At 41.0% G+C, this 26,165-nt stretch overlaps 1 protein-coding gene across 1 annotated transcript; it reads left to right on the top strand.

Annotated features, from left to right (window-relative positions):
• Positions 1-362: 362 nt before the first annotated feature.
• Positions 363-16,285, top strand: LOC129339162 (vomeronasal type-2 receptor 26-like). Its single transcript, XM_054993765.1, has 6 exons — positions 363-382; positions 2,705-2,996; positions 5,387-6,241; positions 11,466-11,615; positions 12,597-12,726; positions 15,378-16,285. The coding sequence occupies exons 1-6, from the start codon at positions 363-365 to the stop codon at positions 16,283-16,285; spliced, it is 2,355 nt and encodes a 784-aa protein (XP_054849740.1).
• Positions 16,286-26,165: the final 9,880 nt, after the last annotated feature.

Consider the following 26,165-nt stretch of genomic DNA (forward strand, 5'->3'; position numbering starts at 1 on the left):
AGAACTGGGTCTTCCAGATACTTCTCCATCATTGTCATTGACTTCTGCAGGTGAAGACTTTTTTGTTTCATTTGGCATACCCTGTTTAAACTCTTATTGGCCCTCCTCTCTATTTTGTGCCTGTATGTTTTACACTGTATTTGAATATGTATTTTAAATATAATTAAATATAAATTTAATGTTTTAATTATCTGTTGTTTGCTACCTGAGGGACCCTATTGTGTGTGGAAAGGTGACACAAAAATATTTTTAAATAAATAAATAATCAGGGGGAGAGATTACCAGACCATGTGGACAGCGGAGGGACATATTTTTCCAGTGTTATAATGGGGGAAATAACATAACCTGATAAGGGTCTGAATATGGGGAGTAAAAAGAAGAGGTAGGTAGTTTTAATTTATGAATATTGCAAAATGTCACATAAGGATCACTTGTAGCTTGCCTATTGGTCCAACGAGTAGTCTAAAGGGCCTTTCTACACACCAAGTGTAATCCAGCTGTTAAAAAGCAGGGTATCTTGGAAGGAGACAAAGACTTTGGAGTAGTAATTATCTCCCCTGTAATTATCAAGATTATGGCTGAGTCTTCTCCATGGAGAAACCTTGGGGATTTTCACAAACAACTTTCAAATCATAAATCATACACCAAAACAAATTATTTGAAAAACCTGGCAAAGATGCACATAATCTGTGTTATAAATTCTGAAACCTGTGCCGGGTCAGGATATAGTAGGGATCTGTTCATCTGAAGATGAATAAAATCAAAGACTGGGAGTAGAATAAGCATCTCTCCAGGGTTTTGTGCAACAGATTATGTCACATATTGTGAGTTATGACTGTCATTGGACACAAATGAAGAGCTCAAGTGATTAAATTGATTTCATTGACCTAAAATGCTCCTCCTACTGCTGTTGCTTCTGTTCCTGCCTCAAGCTGTCAGCAAGAACTTGAAGGGACTCTGTAGAGCAGCCACCAATCGATATAAAGATGATTCTTTAAAACCAGGAAATCATGTTATCGCTGCAATTTCATCTCTGCGTATTGCTGCCAGTCCAGAAGAGACATTCCAATCCTTGCCCCATAGTTACAATAAATATATTTACCAGTAAGTGAATATGCAGCTTAAATAAAGTACAGACATCCATATTTTGAGCTTTGTTGTCACAGCATGAAAGCCACAGTGTGTAATTGTACTGTAGGTTATATTTCTGCCCTAAGCTGAATGCTAGCATATCTAGAGGTAGAAAAATGCCCATGATAAAAACTGTTTATAGTGGGAGAATATACTATATTTTATGATTTCCATACATCCGATGCAGAATATAATTGAATTGCTCTAGTTTGACAACAGATAAACTTTAAGGGTGAAGTTCATAAAGACTGTTGCACCCACCGCAAAAGGATTACTAGCTTCATTGCATGTCCAGTTTCTTTATGGTGTAATTTTTGACCCACCTGCATGATTAACCTTCAAATTGGAATGGTGACAATATGGGGAGTTTTGATGCATATACCTTATGAAATCATCCAATGAACACCTCACTATAGGTGTTCATATTGTAAAATATGTTATGTGCACACCCTAACCCAGATGTCACAACACTATAAAATATTGGGTGTGTTGGAATCTTGTAGTTGTGGGCAAACAGTGGACAAAGAATAATCCTTGTTAGACATTAAACTACTTAGCTGGTGGAAATTCTCTAAAGCATGATATAATGTATTGTATATATGACTACTAGAGGCATGCAGAACGGATCATTTCCACACATGTTTACCCTTGTGCAAAATCGCACCAACTCTTGGAATGACAGCTTCTCCATGGCACAATTTCTGATGTCATCATGCCACAAAATGGAATCATGATGAGGTGACATCAGAAATGACGCCATGAAGATGCCGTTGGTCTGTGAGTTTTGCATGATTTCATGCAATGGTAAAGACATGTGGAAATGACCATCGTGTAAAATGATTTTTCAGCTTGTGACAAAAGCAGTGTACCATTTGCACTCAAGGAAGTCTCATCAACTGGGTGAATTTAACAGAAACAAAAAAAAAAAGGTCAACTTCAGTGTTTAAAGTATTGCACGATCAGGCTAACCTGATATTGATCAAGATCTTCATTAACTGTATGCCTCCAGTTGCTGATGCTTTTGAATGAAAGGCATGATCTATGACAACCAGGTGCAACAGTTATTCAAGTCTACTTTGTGAAAATCATATAGGGTTGGATCCAGCCAACCTTTTTATAGTCAACATCACACATGGCATTTTATAGTCCACATCACACATGGCATTTATCCAGCCAGTTCCTATGATTGGGGATCTCCTTGCCCTGTTTTTCACTAGTGGAAAAGCTAACTGGATCTATCATTTAATGTTTTCTTTGCAAGGCGGGGGATGTCAATTCCAACAGCATACTGAAAATGTAAAGGGATGTAGCACAGTATGAGTAACTGCCTAAGGACTATGCAGCTTTCTAACAAAATATTAAGAATTTAATGTGTAGGGGAAGATGTCAGCATATCAGAAACTTTCTCTACCTCTTTTGACTTGCGTAAGTTAAGGCTGTGATCTGTTTATCCAACTGATTGTTGTGTTTGATATTTAATATTTTACTAATTCTGGGCTTTGGGAACTGGGATGGAAGTTGGACAAAAGGTGTAACTATAAACAGACAAATGAAATCTTTACTTCCATTATAGTTTGGCAAGGAAGAACTATCAACATGTTCTCGCCTTCATTTTTACTGTTGATGAGATCAACAAAGATCCAAACCTCTTACCTAATATCACACTGGGCTTCCGCATTTACGACAGCCTCTTACAAGGAAGATCAAATTATGATATCGCTCTGTCCCTGCTGTCCACACAAAATGCAAACATCCCTAATTTCAATTGTGGAAAGCAATACAAGATGTCAGCAGTTGTCGGGGGACTTAGCTCTGAAGCGTCCATCCAGGTGGCTACCATCTTAGAGCTCTACAAGATCCCCCAGGTAGGGATGTGTGCTTTTGTATATACATTCCCTGATGTTCCACACTTGAACTGAAAATTCTACATAAGGGATATTACTTTGTTATAGCTTAAGCTACATTAGCAGTGATGTAAATGAAAATTCACACACTACCATTTATTCCAGTTGTTCATTCAGCCTCAGAAGTCTGCCTTCCATTGAAGTGGCTCTTCCACTGGAAGAATAACCATTTAATCTGAAGGACAGCTATTTAGGCCTAAGGAAGGCTTCAAACATTGCTAACTGGAGTGTGCCAACTTATATTAGCAAGCCTCCCATGACAATGATACTAGGACACAAAATGTGCTTTCCCGCCTTTCCCCTGTATTTGCTTGGGGTCAGGACGAGTGTTGATATCAGGCCACCCAACCCATCCTGTACTGCATTAAGATATGGACTTCCCATCATGTTTTCTTTTCCATTTGTGTAACATCTTAAATTTGTTTTCAGAGTTAATGCATTGATGACCAAGAGTTTTCTTAGCTGTCTTCTGAAAAGAGATTTTAATGCTCACTAAATAAAGAGTCATTTTGAGTTATTTTTATTTTCTGTGGAATGTTGTCTTATCGCTTTTTGCCCATTAAAAAAAGCAGAAGTTACTGGAGACCAGCTTCAGCATTATACATAATATCTGTGAACAATGTAGAAGCCAATGGCAAACTTTCTCTCCCCCACCCCCTTTTTTGTACTATCCATCCTGAACAAGAGTTTCAGAAACTCAAAGATTTGCACAGTGTTACATTTCTGATGGACCTGAGTTTGATTCTATAGAAGTCATAAAGGCTTCTGAGTAGAAGGAATCATGTTAACCAACCCAAAGGGCTTGTTCAGGTTGGTTTTTCTTTCCATGGCTCTAAAGAAAGCTAAATAAAGACCAAATGTAATAAAGATTAAGTGAAACTCTAAAAACGGATCAAATGAGATTTTGTAGTTTAAAGTATAACAATCTGGTACAGAAGATTAGAGGAAAGGAAACCTGCTTTGCTTCAAAACAAGGATGTAGGAGTTTGCAGTTGATGTATTAACTAAATGAAGCAAAGCTTTGTAGTTTATCTATAACTGCTACATTTACATAGAATGCGTAGGAGTGCGTAACTTTTTATAGTATAATCATTACATCTTCTGTAACTCTCTGACGTAGCCTTAAACAGTATATAATCTCTGTCTGCAAAACCTAGCTATTTTGGAAGAGACTTGGAGGGTTTCTCTCTGCTATTAATGCATTAAAAGCTTCCTTACAGATTCAGTTTCTTCATGTGTATCTTTGGCTCATACATACAGGAGGTCCTTTTGGGATAACATTTCTTTGGGCTAGTTCTAATAAAAAGTATCATATGGATTGAGTTCTGGATTAGTGGCATGCACAGTCTAAACTAGGGGACCCCGAACCATATACAGCCAGTCACCACTTCTGGAATTTTGAGAAAGGGTAATGGGTGAACCCTGAAAATGGCAGCTATGAAGGTGGAACCAATCATACAATTTTTAAAATTCCCCAAAAACAAATGTGTGGGGTTCCAAGGCAAGTACACTCCTAAAACACAGATAGCTGCTTCTGCATGGTGCTCACTGTAGATCAAAAGTGATGACTTGGGGAATATTCTAAAGCACCCCTTGCATTAAATGAGTCAAAGGAAGCCAGGGTCAGCTCATCGTTTTGGGAAAGAGATACTGCTCAGTCTCTGTTTACAAAGAGAGGAGATGGTTTGGCCTCTGTAGTGCCACAGGAGAAGTTTCCAAGGCCAAAGATTTGATAGACTCTGAATGTATAGCCAGGCCACCAGATGTGTCACCTTTCCTAGGGTAAGCTCAGTGATCAGTCAGCTAAGAGGTAGCAACCCCAACCTCCTTTTCTTTACCTGTCCCATTCAAGACCCTTTGGATTTCCTCCCCAAGTTTTAAGAGGCCTGTATGTACAAGGAAACATGTTGGCAAACATTATGGCATCTCACAGCACCACACTGGGAATCTCTGGTATAAGATATGTCACACTTAGATGCTGATGTTTTTCTTATATTCTCCTATTGAATTGTTAAAGAGAAGCTCCACATGATGGTGCAGGAACTGCTGTAACAGAGAGGAATATGATCCAGGAAGTCCTTTTCACCACAGTTACGAACAGAAGCTATGAATAGTAATTCTTCTATGGTTCTTTTTAAAAGTACTAATAGTAGTATAGTAGTATTATCACTACCATCACTGTAATATCTTTCATTATTGCATTATTGCTCTCTCTGAAGATACTGTATTTCAGAAAGTTTAGCACCTATAAAGCCAGGGAATTCCTAAACTCCCCCCCCCCCCAATAATAGTGAGTTCTGTGAAATAATTTTGCAGTTGTGCATAAATATCACTCTGTTCTTTCTCTACAGCTCACTTATGTTCCTGTTCATCCATCACTGACTAATAAAATTAAGATTCCTTTTTTTTACCAAATGGTTCCAAATGAAGCCATGCAGTTTGAAGGAATAGTGCAGTTGATAAGATATTTCAAATGGACATGGATCGGCCTTGTTGTTTCAGATAATGACAGCGGAGAAGAGTTTGCACAAACTTTTACCCCACTGCTCAGTAAGAATGGGATTTGTGTTGCCTTCACAGAGAAAGCCCCGATACTCTTGCTCACAAACTTTAATGGCTCTACCACAAATATATTTTCGAAGGGAAACATTTTACAAACAATGTTTGCAACAAAAGCCAATGTGATTGTTGCATATGGGGATATTTTTTCCATGCATGGTTTACAGATGGTGTTACACACATATGAAGTAATGACAAAGAAAAGTATAGAGAAGATTTGGATCACAACAGCCCAGTGGGACTTATCTTCACGGACTGTTCGAGGAGATTGGAATGCCAGATTTTTCCATGGTTCCTTGTCTATAACAAACCACAGAAATGATATACCAGGATTTCGGAGGTTCCTGCAGGCATTTAAACTTTATCAGTTCCCAACCATTTTAATGCAATGGTTCTGGAATACTGTATTTTGCTGTAAATGCCCAAATTCTCGTACCCCTACCATAAACATAAGAACATGTACAGGAGAGGAAAAGCTGGAGAGTCTTGCTGAGGATGTGTTTGAATTGCACATGTCTGGCCAGAGCTACAGCATCTACAATGCAATCTATGCCATTGCACATGCTTTGCATGCTATTGATTTGTTCAGATACAGTACAATTTTAAGAAATCTCAAGGTGGACCTTCATACAAAACAGCCCTGGGAGGTAATTTGACTTTATTTTCTCAGCTGGCCAGCTGGTTCACACAGTACTGTTGACAAAGGTCAAAAAATGTACTGAATCTTTGGTGCAGTTTACCTCTGACATGCTAGTATCCACCAGAGTGCATACACTATTGTCCTTGATGAGTTCCTTCTTCTTCTTCTTCTTTTTAATAGAGAGGTTCCTTTAAAAAAAAAATTTTGCGATGAGCGGAAACAACTTACTAAGAAATCAAACACTTGGGATTCTGTACTATCCTTGGTAATACCTTAAGGAATGTCATGTGGTTTTCTGAAGCTCCTCCCTCACTGGCATCCCCACCTGATGGCCTGCCATCCTACCAGCTCTCCAGGCAGGGGTCCTCCAGCCTCAAATGGGCAGGGAAGGGGTTTGCACCACCTTGTTCCCTCTCTTGCTCTAGAAGTAACAGCATGCTCCAGCTGCCTCTCCCTGTATTATCCTCCTTGGCCTTCACAGGAACCTGAATTTAAAGGCCTCCCCTTGCCCACCTACCTGGCTTTGCCCCCAATCTCCACCCAGTCTCCCTGACTTGCCCTGCTCCCAGCCTATCTGATAGCCTCCAGAACTCCACCCCCAGCCTAGGGCAGGGCATTTGGTCTACTCTCTGCCTGGTTCGCCCCTGCTGTTTCTGAACCTTCCCTAGTGGCTCCTTTGGCAGTTTTGTGCCTGTGCCTGCCTGGCTTGTGCTGATGGCAATCTCCTGTGGGCCTGGATGGAGCCGTCTGGGCAATTGCAGAAGGAGGATGAGTCTGCTGAGTGGCTGCAGGCTATTCCCCAGAGTTGTGCCTGGGCATCGGCTGCAACTGGCCTAAGGGTGAGAGGGGCCTGGAGGCCTGTAGGGGTTCCTGCAACTGAGGTACTGCCAGAGGCTGTGCTGCAGGGCCTGAAGAGGGTGTCTGCTGCTGCAGGGCTGTTGGGTGGGTGGGGGGTGGACAGAAGGACGGCATTGCCAGACAGGTTCTTAGGGCTGCTTCCTTCAGCTGAACCTAATTGCAAGGTTGATGTAGGCAAGAATGGATTACAGGTAGAAGGCCATCTGTGTATGAAGACCACTCACAGCCACACCCAAATTTAAGGCTATGAGAACACTCTTCTGTAATCCTTTAATTCATTCCCATATCATTCCCGTGGATAAAAAAGTGTCAGGGAAACATAATTGATGTGTTACTCTGGGGTTTACAAAACATGAGTTCCTGGGATTTTAAAAAGGATTCTTGAATTGACATTTCCATATTTTAAACAATTCCATACATTAAAAGCCTACAGAAGGTTTCATTAAGATTCTCTACCGTGATCAAATCATTATATCATATCAGATATAATATCACTAGAAACAAAGCCCGTTGTGGGGAAAAATGCAACGGGCTCTAGAAAGGGGAGGGTGGGCAGGCAGGCATTCACTCCTCCTCCATCACTGATCCCAACCAGTGAAGGAGGGGGATAGGCATTGCCACCTGCTCCACAACTGATCTCAGCAACATGAAGGGGTAGTGGGCTTTGCTACCTGCTGCATGTCTGATACAGACCAGGTAAAGGGGGGCAGGCATTGCCTCCTTCTCTGCTCCTGATCCCAGCTGGGTGAAGGGAAAATGGGCATTGCCTTCTGCTCTGCACCTGATTACGGCTGGATGAAGGGGGGCAGGCATTGCTGCCTGCTCCAAGCCTAATTCCAGCTGGGTGAAGGGAGGTGGCCATTGCTACCTGTTCCCTACTGGGTGAAGGGAGGAGTGAGCACTACCTCCTGCTCCTTGCCTGATCCCGACAGGTGAAAGCGGGTGATAGGCTTTGCTACATGCTTCATTCCTGATCCCAACTGGGTGAAGGGGGTGTGGGCATTGCCACCTTCTCTGTTCCTGATTCTGGCAGGTTGAAGGGGGGGGGGTAGAGATTGCTGCCTGCTTGGCACCTGATACCAATATGGGTGCTTCTTTATGCTGACGATGCTGTTCTGCTCTCAAGGACTCCAGTTGGTCTTAGGAGAGCTATGGGCTCTTTTACCCAGTACTGTCAACAAAACAACTTAGAGGTCAACTATTCCAAAACAAAAGTTATGGCCTTTGCAAAAAACAAGACCCCAAAAATTTATCACTGGTCTTTAAATTCCATTCCTATCAAACAAGTTTCATATTTCAAGTACTTAGGTGTCTTTTTTCCAGGCTAATAGCCAAAGAACGGCTAATATAAATTCTGTCATCTTAGATGCCAAAAGAAGCTCTGGGGCAATTCAAAAATTCTATTGGTATAAAGGAGGTAAATGCCTGACTGCGGCCCTCAGACTATTCAAGGCTAAATCCCTCTCTCAGCTTACCTATGGAGCCCCAATAAATGTCACCTCAAATTTAAAGAAGCTGGACACAGTTCAATCTAAATTCCTGAGAAAAATCTTACAAGTGCCCCATGGTGTCCCAAATGCACTTATCAGAATTGAAACTGGCATGATTACAGTAGAGGCAAGGTTGTGGATTGCAGTAACCCTGTACTGGCTAAAATTAGTTTTCTGTTCCAAAGGGCTCACAAGTCTAATAATATTGGATCCCTTCCCCCCCCCCCCCCATGGCTCAGGGCGCTGGATAAGAAGTTACTTTCATACGGTCTTTCTAAACAATACCTGTGCTCTATGGGTTACGAAAAAGCTAAAGACATAGTAAAACAGAGGATATTAGATACTGCAAGGCAACATGATATAATCAGAATAGAGAAATGGCGAGATCTTTTGGAGCCCCCCAATAGGGTAACACCTATGCCTTATCTCCTCAACCTATCAAATCAGGAGTACAGACGAATTTTCACACTAATGCGACTGGATGTTTTTCCCTCAGCTGTCCTCGAAGGGAAGTTTAAAAAAATTCTTTTTGAGGAAAGGATTTGTCCCTGCTGTGAGGAAGGGATAGAATCATTAGAAAACATTATATTTGATTGCAAGGTGTATAACAATCTTCGCAAATCTCTTCCTCTTTTTTCAGCTTTGCCCCTTACCTGTAGCCAAAGGATATGCACTCTGACGGGTTTCTTTTCAGATAGACATCCTAAGATCACATTTCAGGTGGCCAGATTTGGCTGGATTGCTTCAAGGATCAGGAAATCCTTAGTGTCTAAGTGAATGATTTTATTGTACCACTGAGAATTTTAAAGTTTATACTATCGTATCATGAATGATTTTACCCAGGTATTGTGAATAGTTTTATTGATGTTTTATTTTCTTCTGTGGTACCTTTTATTGGTGTTTTTGTAAATTGCTGGTCACTGACCGTGGAAAATAAACTACTACTACTACAATATGGTGATGATGGGGTGGGCATTGCTGCCTGCTCCATTTCTTGTCCTGGCTGGGTGAAGGGAAGAAGGGAATTGCCTTCTGATCTGTGCCTGATCTCACCAAGGAGAAGGCACAAGGTGGGCATTGTCACCTGCTCCACTCCTGAACACAGCTGGGTGAAGGGGGTGGGCAATGCCATCTGCTCTGCTCCTGATCCCAGCTTGGTGAAGGGGGGTGGGCATTACCATCTGCTCTGCTTGTAAGACCAGCTGGGTTAAGGCAGAGAGTGGGCATAGCCACCTTCTCTGCTCCTGATCTCAGCTGGGTGAAAGGGGGTGGGCATTGCCACCTCCTTTGCTCCTAATACCCGCTCTGTTAAGGCACGGGTGGGCGTAACCTGCTCAGCTCCTATTGCCTGTTATGATAAGAAGGGTGTGTGTATTTCCACCTGCTCCACTCCTAATACCAGCTGAGTTAAGGCAGTGGGTGTACATGGCCACCTGCTCTGCTCCTAATACCAGCTGGGTTAAGGCAGGGGTGGGCATCGCCACCTGCTCTGCTTCTAATAACACCTGGGTTAAGGTGAGGGTGGGCATTGCCCCTCCTCTGCTTTTAACAGCTGGGTTAAGGTGGGGTGGGCATTGCCACCTGCTTCTCTCCTAATGCCAGTTGTGATGTGGGGGTGAGCATTGGCACCTTCTTTGCTCCTAATACCACCTGGGTTAAGGTGAGGGTTGGCATTGCCACCTCCTCTGCCCCTAATACCAAGGTGGGGGTGGGCATTGCCATCAGCTCCACTCCTAATACCAGCTGGGTTAAGGCAGGGGTGGGCATTGCCACCTGCTTTGCTCCTAATACCAGCTGGATTAAGGTGGCAGTGGGCATTGCCACCTGCTCCACTTTTAATACCAGCTGTCTGAGGGGGGAGGCAGGCATTGCCACCTGCTCCAACCTAATGCCAGCTGGTTTAATGTGGGGTGAGCATTGCTAAGTGCTCTTCTCCTATTACCGGCTGTGTTAAGGCTGGAGATGGGTATTGCCATCTGCTCTGCTCCTAATACCAGCTGGGTTAAGGCATGGGGAGGGCATTGCTACCTGCTCCGTTTCTGTTCCCTGTCTGGGCTTCCCACCAAGGCATGTTTTCTGGAGCGATACAGTGAGTTGCCCGTGCTTTCCTTTGTGGCAGTGCCCTCTGGTGGTGTACCAGGGTATAAAGTGAGTTGTCTGAAACAAACTTACTCAATTATATATAGAGATATCAGCCCCACCCACCTCACAGGGTGTCTGTTGTGGGGATAATAATGGCATACTTTGTAAACCACTCTGAGTGGGCATTAAGTTGTCCTGAAGGGCGGTATATAAATGGAATGTTATTATTATTAGAGAATAACAGATAAGCGTTTGTGTGTGTGTATGTTAAGGGCCATCAAGTCGCTTCCGACTTAAAGTAATGCTAAGAATGAAAGACGACCTAAACGTCCTATCAACAGACTTGCTCAGATTTTGCAAACTGGAGGATGTGGCTTCCTTTACTGAGTCAAGCCATCTCATTTTTGGGTCTTCCTCTTTCCTACATTTCCTAGCATTATTGACTTTTCCATAGGTATTCTCATGTTCTCACCAAAGCGCAATAGCCTATGCTTTGTCGTTTTAGCTTCTAGGGAGAATTCAGACTTGATTTTATCTAGAGCCCACTTATTTGTCTGTTTGGTCAACCATGGTATCGGCAAAACTCTCTTCCAGCTTCACAGATAGATATTCTGGCATTTTTTCTCATTTATTAGGCTCAATTTGGGGAATACATTTGGTCATTGTCTGATTTAATTACATTTCATGATCATTCCCAAATCAAGCCTTTAAAAAAAATGTGTATGGCTGTGTAATAGTTCTTACATGCTTGAAACTGTATGCCCTGTTTTGTAGATTTTGAAGTTTTGTCTTCCCATCTAGCTCCACCCATTTTTGCAAAAACTACATTTCAACAACAGTATTGGGGAGGAGGTATATTTCAATGAAGACCAGGAATTGTCTATGGGATATGACATTGTAAACTGGGTCAGTTTCCCTAATAAGTCCTTCATGCCACTGAGAGTTGGAATGGTGAGTCCTTGGGCTTCATCTGACCACAGTTTTACCATCAAGAGTGATGCTGTCACATGGCCTAGCAAATTCAACCAGGTGGGTTCCTCAGATTTTAGCATCTTTGGAATTGCTGCTCCCCTTTGAACCATCCATAGGATGAAACCTATAATTGTTGTTGCTGTTTTTCAAGATGGCTTGATTATTTTTAGTAGGGGACTAGCATCTATTGGAAGTTGGTTAGGGTGAGAGATCCAGCAATAAACATTCATCTTCAGAGATCAAGAAAACATAGCCTATGCTTCTGTTGTACTTATAGAACTGGAGTTGCAACAGCAGAAAGATTGTTGTCTAGGCAATAAAGAACTACTTCATATGCAGGGGAAAAAAGAATCAAAGTTATTGCTTTACTGGAACTGTTTGGCATCATTGCCTGGATCTATGCCCATTCAGAATATTGACCTTGTATATAATACTTTTTGTGATTGTTTCATACTTGGATGTGAACAGAAGCAATTGTAGAGAAAAGGTGAACAGGATTAGGAATCTCATTTGCTGCATAATAATTCTATGGTGTATAATCAAATAAATTAATTAATTAAATAAAGTATGTATGGGAAGCAGAGGAATATATGAAGCATTCTCTCTATGAAGCCAAAGGAATCATTTCCTAAGAGTCTGGCTCCAACTATTTTTTCTAGTTAGGAGATCATCATTGGGCCTATGCTGGGATTTTGAATGCAGTGGTTAAATCAGTGGAGCCTTTCTTTTATCATTTGTCAGAAAGTCATTTGGCTTGTTCAGATACAACATTGGCATTCTGAAGTTGTGCAGAGTCACCAGATGTCTTATTTAACTAATACTCCTGTCTCTGTCTCTGTCTCTGTCTCTGTCTCACTTACTCTGAAATATTATGTACAGGGTACAGCATAGGTTGTGTAAAACTGATTCAGTCAGTTCACTATCTGAAATTAAAACCATTTCCTTTCCATTTATGATTAGACATTGCCCCATTCCTTGTGCACAGAGAGATGCCATCCTGGAAACAGCAGGAAAGTCCATGAAGGAGAAACTTCATCTTGCTGCTATGATTGTTCCCAGTGCCCAGGAGGGACAATTTCAAACCAGACTGGTATGTGGCTCCTATCTTTCCATTTTATTTCTAATGAATATCTGGAGATTTTCTTTGAAGATTTTTAAATTTATTTTTAACTTATTTAAGTAATTTATAGTCTGCCTTTCTCATTGAGATTCAATGCAGATTATACAATGTGAATCAGTACAGTCAATTTCAAAAACACTTCATTAAACAATGTAATAGAGTATATGAATTCAAAATTGCAGAGATTTAAAACTAACATGAATCCAATACAATGTTGAAGAAATGATAAAATGGAGCATAAGCAATTCTAAGACTCACACATTAAACAATATAGAAACTTTCCAGTAGTTAAAGCAGCAGACAGTACATAGTCGTACAGTCCCTATTCCATTACATCTGCATCTCTTTTGAGACCACTTTATTACAGAACAGTCTTCCTATCTTAGTAAAAAGCCCTCCTGAATAATTCAGTTTTGCATAGTTTGTGGAAACCACGAGTGTGAGAGATTTCTTAACCTCTTCAGGTAAGCCATTCTATAAGATAGGGGCCAGCACAGAAGACGCACGTGTACATTTTGCCCATTTTCAAGGTGGTATCTTTAGAAGGCCCTGTCCAGATGAGCAGATCTTGCAATGGGAAACAGAAGTAGTGAGGTTATAACATGTTACTTATGTTTGATACCACCCAGTAGTGATTTTCCTTGTTTTAAAAAACCTTTTACAACCTTTGCCCATTCAGCTCCTCCTTAGGCTAACTTGCCTCAGGAATAGACATGAGCAGGAAACGGAAAAAACTGAAGCAAGAGTTTCGTGTTTCGTTGCAATCCATGGATCACGAATTATGAAATGTCACAAAATTGACATATTTGCTGAAACAATTTGTTAGTTTTGTGATTCGTCAGAACCTGGGGCATTTCAATGGCCTCCTTCATCCCCGGAGATGCCAAATTCAAAGGGAGACTTCAGCAAGTTCTCTGCACAGACACCTGGCCAGGCAGGAGAAGTACACAAAATAAAAACAAAGTAAACAACTAGAGTGTGAGCCCTCAAAAGAGCAGAGAAAGAATTAAGAATAAAGACAGGCAAAGAAAAAATAAGGGAGGCCTCAGAATCAACCTAGGCCTCAGAGCTAGGCAAATACCTGAGAGGGGGGTGGGTGGAGGAAAAAAGGCACCTTCATCCGAAAGATCTTCCCAGCAAGCTCCCAAATCCACTCTTTCTCTTCCCAAAAAGCTCCCAAATGCTCCCCAAAAGATCTCCACTCTCTTTCCAAAAGCTCTCACATCCACTCCCAAATTCTAGCAACAACAGATCCTCCCTCTCCTCTATCTGTGCTGAAACTGAAAGCACGAGGCAGAGCTGTGCCTTAAATAAGAAATGCTCATGTAGAGCAGAACAGGAGCTCTCTTATCGGCAGACATACCTGCCCATCAGGGTTTGGAGGGAAGAGATTGGTGTCCCCATGGCTACAGAAGGCCCATCTCCTCAGTAGCCATCCCCTGCCCCTTGCTGTATAAGGCAAAATGGGAGCTCTCTCCAGTTGGCAGAGAGAGCTGCCTATCAGGGTTTTGAGGGCTAAGACTGGCCGATGAAAAATCTGCAGACTTTCCTGCCCTCCATTACCTAGGGAATCAATAGATTGGCGCCGGCCTGTCTGGCATTATGAATCGATCACGAAACAGTGCAAAAGACCGTGGATTTAATGAAACCTCGTTTCCCCACAAAACGCGTTTCTTGAAGTGCAAGAAGGCTAGTTTCGCCATAAAATTTGTTTCATATTTTGATTCGTGCCCATGTCTACTCAGGAGGGCTCTGGTCACAACCAACATACTTTTTAACTCCAGTGACACAAAGGTTAGATGTTCTCTATTTTACCCAGGCTTGAACACTTTCCCTGTTTTGTTTGTGTGACCTATATATTTCTACCTCCCCAAAGGTTTTCACTGCCTCCACAGGCTTTCAACATTAGATCACTCCCACTAAAAAAGTACTAACAAAAGGTGTTGTTATAATCTGTAGTTTGACAGAACAGCCAGCTTGTGAAGGTGGTTGTGAGAGAAAAAACTTTTTTTTCCTAAACAGAAGTAGAATTTATTTATAGGTACAGAAGCGTGGTGGTTGCAAAGTTTTGATAACCATATTGACTTCATAATAGTTCTTAAAGCTTGGTGGTTTCACAAATAATTGTTTCTTCTGAAAGGTATATTGATTCCATTTTCCTACAGCCATTGCTCCTGTGTTTTTTGCATGATGTAAAGCATTAATTACATTTTGTTATTTTGTGAACATTTTGTTATTTTTGTCTTCATTTTGTTATTTTTGTCTTCATTTTGGGATCTTTGTATCCTTCCTATTTTGACCAGATATGAACTTGTTATTGAGCCCCAGGTAATATTGTCTTTGCTTGCTGATGTCAACCCTGCAGGTACGTCTGTTGCCAAGTTTTTATCTGTTGTAGTATCTTTGAAACATTCCTTTGTTATGTGTTAACAGGATAATTATGTATTGGTGGTACAATTACTGTTATTTGTTATAGTCTGCTTGTTTTAGGTGAGTCTATAAATATACTGTGTTGGTTCAAGAATTCAGGTCAAAGGAACTTATTATTAATAAAAGAAAATGTGCATGATGGACAGGATTAACCTTGATGGATTGCTGGCCTACATGTCTCTTTCTTTCAGATGCGTATCAATGTGTCATGTGCCCAGAAGATGAGCATCCAAATGAGAATCAAAACAGATGTATCCCTAAAGTCATAACTTTTCTTGCCTATGATGAACCATTAGGAATTAGCTTGGCTTCAGTTTCTCTCTCCTTTGCCCTACTTACCATAATGGTGCTTGGAACCTTTGTTAAATATGGAAACACACCCATTGTCAGAGCCAACAACCAGGATCTTACCTACTTACTCCTAATTTCCCTATTATTTTGTTTTGTTTGCACCTTCTTGTTCATTGGACAACCCAGCAAGGTGACCTGCTTTATTCGACAGGCTGCTTTTGGCATCATCTTTTCTTTTGCACTTTCTTGTGTGTTGGCCAAAACCATCACAGTGGTTCTGGCATTCATGGCCACAAGCCCAGGAAACACAATAAGGAAATGGTTGAGGAAAAGTCTGGCCAGTTATATTATCCTTATTGGCTCTCTTATTCAGGTTGGCATCTGTACGGTCTGGCTCAGTACTACTTCCCCATTCCCAGCCCTTAACAAGTTCGCAGAGTCTGGAGAGATCATTGTGGAATGCAATGAGGGCTCAAGTACCATGTTTTACATTGTTTTTGGTTACATGGGCTTTCAGGCCAGTGTTAGCTTCATGGTGGCCTTCCTAGCCAGGAAGCTGCCTGACACTTTCAATGAGGCCAAGTTCATCACCTTCAGCATGCTGGTGTTCTGCAGTGTCTGGGTCTCCTTTCTTCCAACCTACCTGAGCACCAAGGGGAAACACATGGTGGCTGTGGAAATCTTCTCTATTTTGGCTTCCAGCTCTGGGTTGCTAAGTTTCATTTTTGCTCCAAAAATGTACATTATTTTGCTGAGGCCAAAAATGAACACCAAGGAACACTTCTTAAAGAAAAAAATAATTATATAAAATACTGCAGCAGAATATTATGTTGGATATAAATTCTTTCTTGGGAATTAACTTCAATTACAACAGCATATCCCTGCAGTGAACCACAGTACTCTATCAGTAAAGCGTAAGACCCCAACTCACTCCCCCATTTTGAGGTAGATTTTCCCTCCAAAATCAATGAGGTTGTTTTCTGTGTCTGGGAAACATTGGTACTGTGTATCTGGATGTAACTTAGAATTCTTTTTGTCCCACACTTCAAGAACATATATGAAGTTGGTTTATGTACTCAGCCCAAGGTTAAGTAGAAGAAAATCAGAGGCTCACATCCCCTTTAAAATGAAATGGCACTAACTAAAGTTCAAAAAGTTAACAGCAGATTTATTCAACAAGCAGGGTCAGTATGTAGATAGAGAGGGAAATGAAAGCTGAGGTAAATTTTGTTTGTTGAACAGAATACTTCACAAGAATGAGGCACAATAGTCTCTTTAATGCTTAGGTTCAAATATTTACAGATCTTAGATATGAGAGTTTGGTAGTTTCAGACTTAACGTTGCTTAAAGCAAAGTTCCTCCAGAGATTTCACTTCATAGTTTAGGTGTACAGACTTCCACACAACACTCTTTTCCTTTTACTCTAGACCCAGGGTACTCCACAGAGCTAAAAACCTCTTTCCAGACACTGGGCAGGAATTATTCTTCTACTAAAGACATAATCCTGTTCTCTTGGCTGAAGAGGAGTCTCCTTTTACTTCCCACTTCCTTTTCAAACTACACACTCCCAGTTCTATCATGTCTGAATAAAATTAGTGCTGGCTTTCTCACTTTAGTTCATCAGCTAACAGCTTTTCAACAACCAGTAAGGACATTTCCCCCCCTCCTTTTCCTCACAGAGAGGAATCTCAGTCTGACTCTCCCTGGTCAGGTTTCCTGGTCAGAGTCAACCTAGACTCTCTTTTGACAATCCTGCCAGCTCCTTCTCACCGGCCAATCACAGAGAAGGAGGAGAAGCATGCCAATCCTCCTCCCTTCAGGCAGTTGTTAAACTTCTGCTCTCTGTATGCAGCATGTGGTAACCCTTGCATTTAAAACCCGTTCCATCACAGTCAGCTCTAAAGCAACTTCTAGATATGCCTGAGAGTACAAATGAAAAAAAAATCTTATTGATTCTGTTTCAGACAATCTTTTTTTTTACTGGGGTGCAAGTTTTCTATTTAAATTGGGAGCAATCAGGGCTCAGAAAGGGCAGAACAACTGCTGATAATTGTTATATGTTAAGTTTTCTTATACATTTGTTATGTGCAAATTCCACCCTGATGTGGGAGCACTCTGTAGAGGTGATCAGACTCTCCAGAGACTCACCACACACTTATATCTACAGCAGGAGTCATTTTGAGCTCAAGATGCCAACAGGAAAGGAAGAAAAGAGACAAGACAACTATATGCCTTGGAAGCAGCTACAGCTTTATTGTTCATGTGTGTGTAATTTCAGCAAGCTTGTGTTATAGTCAGGGCTCATTTCGAGGCGGAACGCGCAGGAACGCAGTTCCAGCAGTTTCCCAAAGAGGTCACATGTCAGGTGGCCCCGCCCACCTGACTCTAAGCCATTTTGGGCCCGCTTCAGCTTGGATTGGGGCTGAAACAGCCTGGATCGGGTCTCTGATGGGTGGTGGATCATTCTCCCACTCAGCAGCAGCCCGATCCTGACCATTTCGGGTCCAATTTTGGCCCTGAATGGCCAGGATTGAGTCCAAAACAGCGAGGATAGGTGATGTCAGGGGTGTGGCATATGCAAATCAGTTATGCTAACAACACACTTCTGGCAATGGCAAGGGGCATAGCATGTGCTAATGAGTTATGCTAATGAGTTATGCTAATGAGTTCCTCCAGCTCTTTTTCTACAAAATGACCCCTGGTTATAGTTATCCAAATAAGACATGGCCAAGTTGTTGAACCTTCATTGACAGGTCAGGAGCAATCTAGCAATCCGATTTCTGTCTCACCCTCTTTTGGGCCACCTTTCCAATCCATACCTTTCCCCTCTTCTATTTCTGAGGCCTTATTTGGGGGTGTTGCCAGGGTATCTGTATCTATGTGAGTCTTCATGACTGGAGATTTCTGTTGATGCAAGTTCCTGACATGTTTGGAAGTTTCATCAACACAAGTTTCTAACACCCAGCATGGTTCAGTCTGAGTTCTGTACTCAGAAACTATCTAATTTAGGTAAACTCCCCTTTTTATCCTTTCTCTCCATGGTCTTTCTCCCCCTTGACTCCTCCTAAATGGATTTACCCTGAGTGGACTTCCCACTGTCGGATTAGATACTCTTGACTTCATGGTTCATCTGTACATATATCCATGGTCATGCTTGGTTCCAAACCTTTCCCTTGAAGCGAGCATAATTGTAAACAAGCTATTACTTTTTTAAAAAATAGATTTTATTGGATGAGGTGATATAAAATAGTTGGTTAATACATACAACTTATCCAAATTAAACCTTTCTAAATATATAACCCCACCCCTCCCCTCCCCCTTTTCTCTATTGACTTCCAACAACACTCGAACCCCCCGTTTACTCATAGAGATTATTGTTTCACTATAATACAATTATATTATGTTACCCATGGTAGAGATCATATATATATTCCCTTCATTAAAATCTTACTTAATAAAATTTAAAATCCCTCCTAAGACCACAATTGTCCTTTAACATCGCATTTCTTTTCCAAGTATTTCTTAAACTTCTTCCAGTCTTCCAAAAAAATTTCTGGATCTTGCTCTTTCAGATTTCTAGTTAATTTGTCCATTTCGGCCATGTACAACAGCTTCCTTGTCCGTTCTTCAATATTCGGTACTTCTTCTTTTTTCCAATATTGAGCATATAAAATTCTTGCTGCTACTATCATATAATACAACAATATCTTATCATTTCTATTAACATCTTCTAAATGTAAAGATAGTAATAACATTTCTGGATTTTTAGCAACATTATATTGTAGTATCAAAGACATCTCAGCACATATTCTAGACCAGAAGTCTCTAGCCTTTTGGCAAATCCACCACATATGAAATAGAGAACCGTCATGCTCCTTACATTTCCAACATTTATTCGATAACTGTTTGTTAGCTGTAGCTAATTTTTTCAGTGTTAAGTACCATCTATACAGCATTTTATAACTGTTCTCTTTAATACTGGTACAAGTTGATATTTTTAAGGTATTTTTCCATAGTTGTTCCCATGCTTCCATCGCTATTTCCTTATTACAATTTATGGCCCACTTTACCATTTGCACCTTTACTGTTTCCTCTTCTGTAAACCACTTCAATAACAACTTATACATTTTAGATATTGCTTTACTATTATCCCCCAATAATAGTTCCTCTAGTTCTGAATTTTTAATTCTAAAACCATTCTTTCTATGTTCTGAATCAAATAAATCTTTAATTTGTCTATATTGTAACCAACCATATTTAAATGGCAACTCCTCATTTCGCTTATGTCTCAACCCATCATTTTCTAATACTGTTAATTCTTTGAGGGTAAGCCATTCCTTTCCCTGATATTCCATATTTGGGTTGATTACTTCAGCTGGAACAATCCAAAGTGGTTTCTTTTGCTCTATACGTTTCTTGTACTTGAGCCAGGTTGACAGTAGATTTCTTCTCAGGTAGTGGTGCTGAAACATTGCATCCATATTATGCTTCCCCCGTATAACATATATGCGTGCCATCCAAATAGTTTATTATGTCCTTCCGATGTTAATAACTTATGATTGGTCAAAGACACCCATTCTTTTAGCCACACCAAACATATCGCTTCATGGTAAAGTCTTAGATCAGGTAACTGCATTCCTCCTCTTTCCTTAGCGTCACAAAGAACTTTCATCTTGACTCTTGGTTTCTTTCCTGCCCAGACAAATTCTGATATCTTCCTCTGCCATTTTTCAAATTGTTTCTTATTTTTCACAATTGGAATTGTTTGCATTAAAAACATCACTCTGGGCAGTACATTCATTTTAATTGTGGCAATTCGACCTAACCACGACAAATTTAATTTATTCCATTTTATCATGTCTCTTTCAATTTGAGTCCAGAGCTTTTCATAGTTATTCTTAAACAAGTCTATATTCTTAGCTGTCAGCTCTATCCCCAAATATTTAGTTCTGTGTACCACTTCGCAGTTTGTTAATTCACTTAATTCTTGTTGTTTCTTCTTAGTCATATTTTTAGTTATTATTTTTGACTTCTTTTTGTTTATGTAGAAACCCGCCAAATCTCCAAACTCCTTTATTTTGTCCAGCAGTCTTGGCAAGGTTTGTAGAGGGTCTTCCACTATAAGCATCACATCGTCTGCAAATGCTCTCAATTTATAGGAGGATCCTTTTATTTTTATTCCTTTTATACTATCATCTTCTCTAATCCTCAATAATACTTCTAGGACCATCATAAACAAAAGCGGCGATAGTGGACATCCTTGTCTGGTTCCTTTCCTTATTTCCAACTTCTCTGTCAGGTCGTCATTAACACATATTGTTGCATATGTAAGTTATAAATTGTTTTCACTGCTTGTATAAATTCATTACCTAGATCCATCTTCTCCATAGTTGCGAACATAAAATCCCAGGTCAAATTGTCAAAGGCCTTCTCTGCATCCGCAAAGAAAAGGCCAACTTCCTTATCAGGTCGCTTATCATAGTATTCAATAGCATTTATCACTACTCTCAAATTGTCTTTTAACTGCCTGTTTGGTATAAATCCGGCCTGATCTTCATCTATAAAGTCCATTAACCATATTTTGAGGCTATCCGCCAGTATTCTTGCCATTATTTTGTAGTCATTGTTTATAAGTGATATGGGTCTATAATTTTTCAACTCTGTCAAATCTTGGCTTTCTTTTGGGATCAATGCAGTACTAGCTTCATTCCATGTATCTGGGAGACCCTTTCCTTGAAGCATATCGTTCATTACATTTTTTAAAATCAGTACTAGGTCCTCCTTCATTACTTTATAAAATTTAGCTGTGATCCCATCAGGTCCTGGTGCTTTCCCAATCTTAGCTGCTTCAATTGCCTGTATGACTTCTTCTTCTGTTATTGGAGCATTCAGTCTCTGTTTCATCTCTTCTGGTACCTTTGGTAAGTGGGCATTCCTTAAATACCCATCTATCTCTTGTACGTTCACAGATTTCTTTTGAAATAATTTAGCATAGTATTTAAAGAACGCACGCTTAATTAGTTGATGATCTTTCAGTTCTTTACCTTCCTCCATTATTGTATTAATAATTTTCATTTCCTTCCTTTTTTCAGTTGCCAGGCTAAATACTTTCCTGGTTTATTTGCTCCTTCAAATGACTTCTGCTTTAATGTCTTTAATTTCCATTCTAGCTCTTTATTACTAATGGCTGTTATTTGCTCCTGCAATATTTTAATTTCCTGTATAATCGACTTTTTTCCTGGGCTTTTCTTCAATTGTTGTTCTTTTTTATATATTTTTTTCTTGAATTTCTTGCCATTTCTCCTGCTTTCTTTTCTTATCCTTACTGTTAAGTAAGGTTAAATTTCCTCTCATTACAACCTTATAGGTATCCCATACCATCTGTGTTGAGACTTCATTGTTGTTATTTGTTACAAAAAATTGCTTAGTTTCTTCTTTCAAATACTTCAAATTTTCCTGATTTTGTAATAAATCCCCATTTATTCTCCATCTAAATTTTCTTCAACCCATTGTCCATTTCCATAACATTGGATTGTGGTCTGCGCTCACCTTCGGTAAGAGTTCCACTTTTTTTGTCAATAGAGTCAAATCTTTTGTTGCCCAAATCATATCAATACGTGGAAATGATAAGTGCCTTGCGGAGTAGTATGTAAATTCAGTACTTTTCAGATTTTCTTTTCTCCATACATCTTCCAAATATTCTTGTTGAACTAGTTCAAAAAAAGTTTTTGGTAGCTTCCCTGATTTTTTAACGGTTGTTTTTGATTTCTTGTCTAATTGCAAGTCTACCACACCATTGAAATCTCCAAGCAATATCATCTGATCAAATACATCCTGGTCTAATTTATTCAATAAATCTTTTAAAAAATGGTCTTTTGCTCCATTTGGCGTATAGAGAACTATTACCAATTTTTTTTTGCATTTATATTTATTTCCACGGCCACATATCTTCCATCTTGTTCCTGAAAAATTAATTTTGATTCTACAGCCTCCTTTACATAAATCACTACTCCTTCTTTTGTTTAGACGCTGATATATATTCTTTCTATTACATTGTTTAATGAAGTGTTTTTTAAATATTTTATGTCTTTATCTTTAATATGTGTCTCTTATAGACATACTATATTACAATTTTGCTTCTTTAGCCAATGAAAAATTGTCTTTCTCTTTTGAGGTGAGTTTAGTCCATTCATATTCCACGATATTAATTTGTACTCCATATTTTACATTTTTAACAGTCCAGGAAAGTCCTCTGCATTTTCCTGTAAAATTTTTTCCATTTGCTCCTTTGTTTTGATGATAATTCTCAAGGCTTTGTAATACAAGCTTAGACCTTCTGGAATTTCCCATCTATATCTGATGTCTTTGTCTCTTAGTTTCTGGGTTAATTCCCTATATTTTTTCCGCTCTTGGAGAATTCGTTTTGGGACTTCTTTCATGATCTTAATTCTGCTCCCCTCCTTTATTAAAGGTTTTTCAAAATGCCTCTTAAGTATTTCTTCCTGCATTCTCTTTGTCACTAATTGCACAATAATATCTCTTGGTAGCTTTCTCTGTTGTGCAAAAGCTGAATTGATTCTGTATGCCAAATCCATATTTGCTATTATTTCATCCTTCTCTTTCCCTAAAAATTCTGCCAATATCTCTGTCCTCTGTCTTGTGTGGTTTGAGTCTCAGATTCTTGAATGGCACAAAATCTTAACTGCTTTTCCATCACCTTGCACTCCATCATTGCCACTCTCGTCTGAATCACTTGATTTTCATGTTTCATTTCTGCTTTTATGTCATTTGTCTTTTGTTCCACCTGCTCCACTTTTTTAGTTGTCACGTGCAAATCTTCCTTTACTCCCTCTATCTTTTTTGCCCATGCAGCTACATCGGCTTGAATAACATCTCTCATCTCTTTAAAATCCTTTGCCAACATTTCTTGCATCTTCTGTAACAATTCTTTGTGATTCTCTGCCACTTTTTCCCCCAGTCCTTCAATCGCAGCATCCACCGAAATTTGCCATTCCTTATCTGCTCCTTTTCCCCCGGCCATCTTGGGGCTCGGTTTCAAGCCTCCCCCCGTGTCTGCTCTTTTCCTCAAATCTGTGTTGAATCGTTTAAACCTTGCCTTTTCTTAAAATTTCTTACTTAAGATGGCGCACTTCCTGTTCCTGTTGCCTTCGTTGCCTCCCAGTGGTATACTTATTTTGCTTCCTTTTTCTGTCAATCCTCTTCCCTTTCGCTTTGCTGCCCTTGCTAGGAATCCAGTTGTCTGCTCTGCTGTTAACTTCCCATCTCGCGATGTTTCTCCAGGCTCCCCTCCGCTTTCTCATGCTGGTTATCTCAGTTCTAACCACAGTAAGTATAAACAATATTTCTTTTCAAATTTTTAGTCCTTATTTCTTTTTCTTTAGCCTCCTCCATGTCCTCTGTATGACAGACAGACACAACAACCTTTATTGGCATAAATAAATTACTTCCTCAGCATCTTCAATTTTACTCTGCTTCTATTACTAAATGTCTCTTCTTTTATATTCTGTCCATTATGTAAACAAGCTATTACTGAATTTGATAGTGATTGCTGGAAATCTGTATGTTGAAACCCAAGGTTTTTGAAGGGTTGTGGTTCACCTTCTATCAAAGCCAGTGTTGTTTTGCCCCCCCCCCATTCAGAATGAAAAGACAGGTGAAAAAACAAGGCCATTTATTGACCAACAATAACTTAAGAATGTCAAGGGCTATAACTAGCAGTACAGGCTAAGCCAAGGGGTCAACTGGACCTCCACCTTGACCTGTCTGAGTGAACACCCACTGCCCCAGGCACAAGCCATCCAAGTGCATGGCTGTAACCCAGCTGGCCAGGCAAGTGGTTTCCCCCTTAAAGCTCCATAACCCCCAAACCGTAAGGCCCTGAGGGAAGGACATGTACATGGGGTCCCACAGGCAGTCTGGCCTCTCAGCTGGCAGCTGTAAAGCCCGCCAGCTGATCCCAGACAGACCCCCATTCCCCACCAATGGGGAGGTGCCACTGGGTGCTCACCAGCCCACTCTGCCTATCCCAACTAACCTGCCAATGCAAGGGCCAAACCTCTGCTTAGGTCCTTGTGCCACACAACTGCGGCAGCACTAACCACAACCCTTGCCATAAGCTGGTCAAAAATATATCATTGCTCTTTGCTGAAAGGTGTATGCTGTCACTCCAGTAGAGGTTGGCAAAAGAATTCCATATCTGAGGGTGGGGTAAAAAGATCCCCAAGCCAGCAGCCAAAGCTTTCTTCATAGCCTTCTTGGTCTTACATCTGGCCTATTCAATAGCATCATGATCCAAAGCTTCCCGCCATAACCTATGCAGGAGAATGGTGGGCCAAATTATCAATACCCTGGGCCCCTGATTGGCTATATAACACAAGTTAGCCTTTGCTTGCAAGAAGAGGGCCTTGCCCTTCACTAAACCTAGGTCATTCCCTCCCAGGTCATTGTCAAGAAAATGAGGCGGAGGCGCACTCCTCCCCTCAAACAAAAGTGGCAGCAGGCCCAGCCACCTAAGGCCCCAATGGCCCTGCCACTCAACCGTGGCCCAGCAACTGAGCCCAAGCTGGGACCCCATCAGCATCCTTTTGGCCTGATGGGCCACCCAGAAAACCATGTCCGCATATGAGGATCTGACACCTCCCACAGTGAACCACAGCACCTAAGAAGAAAGAACAATTTGACATTGGTCATTAAAGCTTCGGCAGGGTGCACATACCTCCAATAAGCAGATGACTGACACCTGCCAACTTTCTGAATGGCTGCTGCAGGGTAGCCCATTGCAGCCGCTGTCGAGGCCGCTCCAATCTGAAAGGAGTGGGTACAAAACTTGACTTCCTCACGACCTAGTTTTCGAAGGGCCCTCTCAGTCACAGACCAAAATTGGTATTGAGTGAGAGGGGTTCCATTGCTGTGATGGAACAAAAACCCATCACCACTACCCCTGATATCCAGGTACCTGTGTAGGGCATGGACCAGACACAACCCTGACTCATTGCAAGGGCCCAGCTGAACCAGGGCCCTGCACTGGTGCTGATCAGCCTTTGATGTCTGAACCTGGATTGTAACACCATCAACCTTGAAGCGCAAATCACGCACTAAGAGTGCTCGGCTAGACTGATCAGTGCGCGATTGGGCCACCAGCTCACTCACCCTAAGAGCCCCAAAGAAAGCAATTAGGGATGCTGCATGGAATAGCACAGCCTCATAGTCTGATAAACAGGCCCCTTTCCATACAGGTCCCAAGTCCTGGAGGATGGAAGGGGAGATGGGCTGCCTGTCATCAGACTGCACCCCGGCCTCCCTCACCAAACCCTCCAACATCTTCCTTATCCAAAAATCCCCAGTGGCCTCTGGTAGGCCCCAGGCATTGCTGTCAAAGGCCAAGGCTGCCAACAGACCCCTAATGGACTTGACAGACAAGCCAGAGCCCCTATGCTCCATGCAGAACTGCATAATATGTTCTGCCTAGATAGGCCATACTTGGTCCAGATTCACATCCTGGTGGAAAATCGCAAATTGCCTCACTGCACAATCATAAGATCTCTGGGTACTGGGAGTGATGGCTAGTTGGATAGCCCTGTGCACCTCTGCCCTCCAAGCTTCCACAACTCCAGAGGCATCTTAGCAGGCTGGATATTGGCCTCGGGGGCAAGCTGACAAAACCGTTC

Source organism: Eublepharis macularius, chromosome 12 (genome assembly GCF_028583425.1).
Source record: "Eublepharis macularius isolate TG4126 chromosome 12, MPM_Emac_v1.0, whole genome shotgun sequence".
In the NCBI taxonomy this organism is placed as follows: domain Eukaryota; kingdom Metazoa; phylum Chordata; class Lepidosauria; order Squamata; family Eublepharidae; genus Eublepharis; species Eublepharis macularius.